The sequence below is a fragment of the Bufo bufo genome, chromosome 3, assembly GCF_905171765.1.
Source record: "Bufo bufo chromosome 3, aBufBuf1.1, whole genome shotgun sequence".
Classification (NCBI taxonomy): Eukaryota; Metazoa; Chordata; class Amphibia; order Anura; family Bufonidae; genus Bufo; species Bufo bufo.
This window is the reverse complement of record NC_053391.1, coordinates 700,777,397-700,786,239: the sequence shown is the minus strand read 5'-3', so window position 1 is coordinate 700,786,239 and position 8,843 is coordinate 700,777,397. Positions and strand designations below refer to the sequence as shown.

Genomic DNA, 8,843 nt, shown 5'->3' with positions numbered 1-8,843 from the left:
AGTATACTGTATATATATACTACAGAGGACAGTATACTGTATATACTACAGAGGACAGTATACTGTATATATACTACAGAGGACAGTATACTGTATATATATACTACAGAGGACAGTATACTGTATATACTACAGAGGACAGTATACTGTATATATACACTACAGAGGACAGTATACTGTATATATACTACAGAGGACAGTATACTGTATATATACTACAGAGGACAGTATACTGTATATACACTACAGAGGACAGTACACTGTATATATACTACAGAGGACAGTATACTGTATATATACTACAGAGGACAGTATACTGTATATATATACTACAGAGGACAGTATACTGTATATATACTGCAGAGGACAGTATACTGTATATATACTACAGAGGACAGTATACTGTATATATACTACAGAGGACAGTATACTGTATATACACTACAGAGGACAGTATACTGTATATATACTACAGAGGACAGTATACTGTATATATACTACAGAGGACAGTATACTGTATATATACTACAGAGGATAGTATACTGTATATATACACTACAGAGGACAGTATACTGTATATATATATACTACAGAGGACAGTATACTGTATATATACTGCAGAGGACAGTATACTGTATATATACACTACAGAGGAGAGTATACTGTATATATACTACAGAGGACAGTATACTGTATATATACTACAGAGGACAGTATACTGTATATGTACTACAGAGGACAGTATACTGTATATATACTACAGAGGACAGTATACTGTATATATACTACAGAGGACAGGATACTGTATATATACTGCAGAGGACAGTATACTGTATATATACTACAGAGGACAGTATAATGTATATATATATATTACAGAGGACAGTATACTGTATATATACTACAGAGGACGGTATACTGTATATATATACTGCAGAGGACAGTATACTGCAAATATACTACAGAGGACAGTATACTGTATATATACTACAGAGGACAGTATACTGTATATACACTACAGAGGACAGTACACTGTATATATACTACAGAGGACAGTATACTGTATATATACTACAGAGGACAGTATACTGTATATATATACTACAGAGGACAGTATACTGTATATATACTGCAGAGGACAGTATACTGTATATATACTACAGAGGACAGTATACTGTATATATACTACAGAGGACAGTATACTGTATATACACTACAGAGGACAGTATACTGTATATATACTACAGAGGACAGTATACTGTATATATACTACAGAGGACAGTATACTGTATATATACTACAGAGGATAGTATACTGTATATATACACTACAGAGGACAGTATACTGTATATATATATACTACAGAGGACAGTATACTGTATATATACTGCAGAGGACAGTATACTGTATATATACACTACAGAGGAGAGTATACTGTATATATACTACAGAGGACAGTATACTGTATATATACTACAGAGGACAGTATACTGTATATGTACTACAGAGGACAGTATACTGTATATATACTACAGAGGACAGTATACTGTATATATACTACAGAGGACAGGATACTGTATATATACTGCAGAGGACAGTATACTGTATATATACTACAGAGGACAGTATAATGTATATATATATATTACAGAGGACAGTATACTGTATATATACTACAGAGGACGGTATACTGTATATATATACTGCAGAGGACAGTATACTGCAAATATACTACAGAGGACAGTATACTGTATATATACTACAGAGGACAGTATACTGTATATATATATATACTACAGAGGACAGTATACTGTATATATACTGCAGAGGACAGTATACTGTATATATACTATAGAGGACAGTATACTGTATATATATACTGCAGAGGACAGTATACTGCAAATATACTACAGAGGACAGTATACTGTATATATACTACAGAGGACAGTATACTGTATATATATATATATATATATATACTACAGAGGACAGTATACTGTATATTTACTACAGAGGACAGTATACTGTATATTTACTACAGAGGACAGTATACTGTATATATACTGCAGAGGACAGTATACTGTATATATACACTACAGAGGACAGTATAATGTATATATATATATATTACAGAGGACAGTATACTGTATATATACTATAGAGGACAGTATACTGTATATATACTACAGAGGACAGTATACTGTATATATACTACAGAGGACAGTATACTGTAAATATACTACAGAGGATAGTATACTGTATATATACTACAGAGGACAGTATACTGTATATATATATATATATATATATACTACAGAGGACAGTATACTGTATATATATACTACATAGGACAGTATACTGTATATATATATTTATATATACTACAGAGTACTTTATACTGTATATATACTACAGAGTACAGTATACTGGATATATATATACTACAGAGTACTTTATACTGTATATAGAATACAGAGGACAGTATACTGTATATACACAACAGAGGACAGTATACTGTATATATACTACAGAGGATGGTATACTGTTGATATATACTACAGAGGACAGTATACTGTATATATATACTACAGATGTCAGTATACTGTATATATACTACAGAGGACAGTATACTGTATATACACTACAGAGAACAGTATACTGTATATATACTACAGAGGACAGTATACTGTATATACACTACAGAGAACAGTATACTGTATATATACTACAGGGGACAGTATACTGTATATATACTACAGAGGACAGTATACTGTATATACACTACAGAGAACAGTATACTGTATATATACTACAGAGGACAGTATACTGTATATACACTACAGAGAACAGTATACTGTATATATACTACAGAGGACAGTATACTCTATATATAATACAGAGGACATTATACTGTATATATACTACATAGGAGAGTATACTTTATATATATATATATATATATATATATATATACTACAGAGGACAGCATATTGTATATACACTGCTCAAAAAAATAAAGGGAACACAAAAATAACACATCCTAGATCTGAGTTAATTAAATATTCTTCTGAAATACTTTGTTCTTTACATAGTTGAATGTGCTGACAACAAAATCACACAAAAATTAAAAAATGGAAATCAAATTTTTCAAGCCATGGAGGTTTGGATTTGGAGTCACACTCAAAATTAAAGTGGAAAAACACACTACAGGCTGATCCAACTTTGATGTAATGTCCTTAAAACAAGTCAAAATGAGGCTCAGTAGTGTGTGTGGCCTCCACGTGCCTGTATGACCTCCCTACAACGCCTGTGCATGCTCCTGATGAGGTGGCGGACGGTCTCCTGAGGGATCTCCTCCCAGACCTGGACTAAAGCATCTGCCAACTCCTGGACAGTGTGTGGTGGATAGAGCGAGACATGATGTCCCAGATGTGCTCAATTGGATTCAGGTCTGGGGAACGGGCGGGCCAGTCCATAGCATCAATGCCTTCGTCTTGCAGGAACTGCTGACACACTCCAGCCACATGAGGTTGCCACAAAGAGGACCAGGAGAAGGAGGACGGACTTGTTCTGATTGGGACTGCTGGCTACTTCTATATTTCCACAGGATCCGTTGATGCCGCCTCATGTGCTGCAATAGACCTCTAGTACCTATAATTGTGTTTGAACTTCCAGAGCACATTTTAATCCTGCAGATCTTGCACATGGCTGTGTTTTTTTGTGCCGGCCTTGTGGAGAAAAAACGTCATACAGAAGTTTCTTGCACAGAGTTACATGCAGCCAAGCTTGGCTTAGCTCTGGCACATTTCGGGTCTAACCCACCCACAGTGTCAGCAGCATCAACAGATCCCGAAGCAGTTATGTTCTTTTGGACTTACATCGCCTCTACTCTTTATTGCTGCCACTACCGCCACCTTCCTTCTCCACTACTGTTGCTTCCTTCACAGCACTTCGATCTGGCTCCCATGTTCTGTCCAGCACACAATCATCATCGGAGTCCTCTCTTGCCCTCCTGCCTCTTTTATCAGACTGAGATATCATGGTGGGCTCCTGGGCCCCCCTTCCCTGCTCTACGTTTTTTCGAACTGCCACTGTCGCTGCCCCCACAGCCAATGCTATGGCTACAGTTGCCACTATTACTACCACCAACACAACTATGCATGGGGTCATCAGCCTCTTCCTGAACCTCCACCTTAGGGCAGAGCAAATGGTGATGGCTCTCACACAAGTTATTATCAGGGAGACTCTCTTGGCTATCTGCCATAAGGCGTGGTGGCGTTTTCTTGCCACTTCTTAAGAAAAAGGAAGGCGCCCAACTGAGAAGGGGCAGTGAAGACACAGAGGACTCCATTGAAAGGCTTCTCTGGGGCTGCAATTAGGAGGAGGAGCGCTGTGATCCCTGGCTTCACAGCATGATGTGAGACTCCGAAGTCACCTCCACGTCATCTTACTGCAACTGAGAGGAGAAGTGAACCATCCAATCCACAATCTCATCCTTTTTATCCTCAACGATAATGTTGCTCTTTTCCAAAGCCGGCAGGGAAAACTACGGCCTACTACTACTACTACTACTACTACTACTACTACTACTACTACTTGTGGCCGTATAGCTGGTGCTGCTGCCACTACCCACAATCTGGCTCTGGGTCTTTTGTTTGGAATCCTTCTATAGCCCGGACATTTTGGAGCCTCACAGATAATGTTGTACGCCACCCTGTGCATTGGTGTAGTAATGTTGGTACTAATCGGGTATATGTTGGTTTGAATATGATCAACAAAAAAATTTAAATAAAAAATTTAAACTTGTTTAAAACTTAAACAAAAATAAAATAAATTAATTGTTAGCAGTAGCATGATGTGAGACTCTAACTGTTCACTCTAGTATTTCAGGTGTTTAAAATGCTTGCTCGATGGTAGAACAAGTGTTGCACAGTTTTATGCTTATTCCACCCTCCCTCCAAAAACAAGGATTTCTGTTAAAATGCAACCATCAGACTCAGCCCTAACTATGACCCAAGGGTGTGCGGCGGGCTGGTTGGAAAGCGCACCACTAGGGGTCCCCTTTAAGATGGTAAAAGTGTTTGTCGTGACATCAGTTGCATTGAAGCAACAAGGGCACAGGGCCCCTTTTAGTGATGGTGGTTGCTACCCAGGGTAGGAATGCCAGAGTGTTGTAGGGTGGCCTAATAATATCCCTTAGTGGTTTTGCACTTGTCACGGTGCTCCTACCTGGATACGCTGGAACCCCAGGCGTGGCCGTCCGCTGCAGGAAAGGGGGTAGTTGAATGAAGGGGATGATAAAAGAAATTGAGTCCAGAATTGGTAAAACATTGAACAACAGCTTTACTTGAATAAATAGGAAACAATCTTTCAACTATGTCTTGGTCACCTGCAGGCTTTGGCATAAATTCTGGCAGGCAAACACACTCGGTTCTGCTACATCTGTTACCCTCTGGCTCTTCTGTGTTGTCAGGATTAAATAGGAACTTCTCCTTTGCTGTATGCTGCAACTTTCTGGAGTCTGATCTGTCTTTAGTTGTATCCAAGGAACTTTCTTCCTGACTTTTGAGGCTCAAGGCTTTGGCCTCTATGTCCAGCAGAGCGAAAGGTGCTCTGCCAGCTTAGGCAGGGCTCGCCCAGCAGGGATGAGCTCCTGCTCTACAACCTCCCATGGCAGGGGGTAGGCTAAACACTGACCTTCACTAACCAAACTCATCCCTCTCCTAGAGAGAGCTCGAATGGAAAGGAGGTTCCATTCTATGTAAAATAGCTCTGCCATTACTGCCGCCATCTGCTGGTGAACCAGGTACATTACACATAAACAATTACAAAATAAGGAAATGGGAATACATATTTTGCAGGACCTGAAAATAAGTGCATATATGACATTGAATCAACCATAGGAGATAGTAGAGAGATGTAAAAGGTGATAATGCACCTCTGGGGCATTACAGGTGTGGTCTGGGAAAAGGGGAGTATAAATGCCTAGAAAAACATTCATATATCTATAGTAAAATCTCTGGTGACCTATTCAGTCCCCCATCACTCCAGCAATGTGTCACTCCAGTGGTCCCTGTTGGTCTTTGTCACTTGCCCTGTAGTTATGACCTCATCTACACCCAGCCAATCACAGGCCTCAGTGGTCACATGCTATACATGCTAGCATCATCATTGAGGCCACTGATTGGCTGCAGCAGTCGCATGCATGTACAAGCACGACATTGCTAACGGAAAGTACACAAAGACTGAGACCACCAGAGTGGAGCCACTAGAGCGAAGGGAGATTTTTGTTTTTTGATTTTTATTTTATCAACCTTCCTGCACGTAGACATTTTTAAAAAATCCCAGACAAATCTCTTTAAATGGCAGAAATTTCTTCTTCTAATGAAGACCATTATGGTCGCACCACTTGAGGTTACATTGGAATTAGGCCAAGGACCATGTAGACATCTCATTAGACAGAACTTAGGGACAATATCAGGGGGCCATTGTCTTATCTACTACTCAATTTATTGGGATCCAGCACGTGACTAAAACTGGTCAATAGCTTAGTAGACATCTCCCCAACCCTGTTATTTAGACAAATGTGAACATGGAGGAGAATTTGGTGAAGCAACGACTGGATTAACCTATAAAATATATCTGGCCTTTCTCTCTCACCAAGCCAGATTCTCAATGTGGTCTGGATTTGAACATTGATAAGAAAAGTCCAAAATCCCTGTAGAGCTGGGACATCTGGTCACCTGATCCCCATTGTGGTCACCATCCACAGAGATCATCATAACATAGTCAGGCTTCTTAATTCTCCAAATAAATGATTTCTCTTCTCATCTCCAGATAGGTGTTATGTACCATGGAGGTTCCTACAAATGCTTCAGTGATATTTCTCCTGGAAGGGATTCCAGAACTGGGTCATGATCAGACCATTATTGCCTTTCCACTGTGTCTTCTATACATAATTGCGTTCTTTGGTAACTGCACTATTCTGGTAATCATTAAGAAAGAAGAGAGCCTCCACCAGCCCATGTACATACTGCTCGCCATGTTGGCCTTGACTGACTTTGGGGTGTCCTTGACTACAGTCCCAACAGTTCTTGGGATTTTCTGCTTTAATTACAATCAAATTCCTTTGGACATGTGCCTCACCCAGATGTACTTTCTTCATGCTTTGGCAGCCATGGAATCTGGGGTCTTAGTGGCCATGGCCATAGACAGATTGATTGCTATAATGGACCCTCTGAGATACACATCCATCCTAACCCATTCTATCATTGGTAAAATTGGACTGGTCATATTGTTGAGGAGCGTCTGTGTGGTCTTCCCAGTTCCTTTTCTTACCAAGAGGTTTCCCTTTTGTAGGAGCCATGTCCTATCTCATTCTTACTGTCTCCACCAGGATATTATCAGATTGGCATGTGCCGATACAACAGTTAACAGCCTCTATGGCCTGGTGGCCGTCCTCATGACCAAGGGCATTGATTCCATGTTCATAATTATCTCCTACATAATGATCCTGAAAGTTGTCCTAAGCATCAAGGCAAATGAAGCTCAGATCAAAGCCTTCAACACGTGTGTTTGCCATCTCTGTGCCGTGATGTTGTTTTACATTCCACTCATCGGGTTGTCAGTCGTCCACAGGTTTGGAAAGAATGCCTCCCATCTTATCCCCATATTGATGGCTGATATTTACCTTCTGGTTCCTCCTGTGATTAATCCAATAATCTATAGCGTGAAAACCAAACCCATCCGCCAGAAAATTATCAAGGTCTTCAGGTTTTCCATGATGAGGAAAAAGCCTTCTGGCCATGGTGTCACTTCTATCAAGTTCTGATATGTTCCCTTATATAAAAACTTATTACATAGTGTATATACTGTGTTTATCATATATGGCTGGTGGCTCCACAATTCCCAAGATGTGGGACATGAGATGACCAGCTTTGATAAAAATGTTCTCAATACTCTGTCTGGAGATGTTTTTACGCTATATGTATCTGTGTGCTGCCATTTAGATGAGGTCTGCTGCATATAAAGGGTTTTGCTAACATGTAACCAGAATGTATTGGATTTGTATCTCCAGACACTATTCTACTTAATGTAATTTGGGGAAAGTTGGACATTAGGTGGATTCATCTCAACAGCATAATAGTAATATCATATGGAGATGGAGACTGTGGGATTTCTACTTCTTGTGTTAAAAATGTAGGGTTTTTCTTGTATAATTAGAAAAAAATCTCATGGACTGTTAATAGGACATTGGTGTTATTTTGTTTTTTAATATGTGTCCTGCCCAATCCTAGATAGCCATGGATGGCTTGATTTATTCATGACATCATGTCATTTTCAAGTCCAAAATTCTGTACTGGTTAATCCCTTAACATGGTGTATCTGTCTACAAAAACAGAGCTCCAAATTCCCTGCATACACATAGGATTATGTCTTCAGGCACCACTAGGAGGCGCTTATGGTAAGTAAGCTTCTGTGCCCCTAAAGGTGGCTCCAGGTAGGCTGTGGTGTAAGCCAGAGCCAGAGAGAGCAAGGAGGAGCTCTTGGGATGTTGGGGAGAGTAGGAGGAGGCTGGGGGGATCCAAAAATGAACATAATTTGAGTTTAAATAATCCTAAGTATTACAGAATCCATTCTGCTGCTCCTTAGACCAGTTCCTGTTAATATAAGGTTGGACCAAAGAACTGGTGATTACTGAGACCTTCATTATGACATCATCACATCTCATGTCCATTGTGAGGTCAGAAGAGAAAGGGCAACTCAGCATGGAGTTCTCAGGATTTCATCCTTCCATCTGGAGGAGCCACCACACCAAGGACAGTCCATTGGCTTCCATGAGA

General features: G+C 39.7%; 1 protein-coding gene across 1 annotated transcript; it reads left to right on the top strand.

The window, feature by feature from the left end:
* Positions 1–6,853: 6,853 nt before the first annotated feature.
* Positions 6,854–7,831, top strand: LOC120994114 (olfactory receptor 51G2-like). Its single transcript, XM_040422571.1, has one exon. The coding sequence runs from the start codon at positions 6,854–6,856 to the stop codon at positions 7,829–7,831; it is 978 nt and encodes a 325-aa protein (XP_040278505.1).
* The last annotated feature ends 1,012 nt before the right edge of the window (positions 7,832–8,843 follow it).

Bases quoted from the DNA above. Each gene is read 5' to 3' on its own strand.
- LOC120994114 (XM_040422571.1), top strand. From the start codon at position 6,854: ATGGAGGTTCCTACAAATGCTTCAGTGATATTTCTCCTGGAAGGGATT.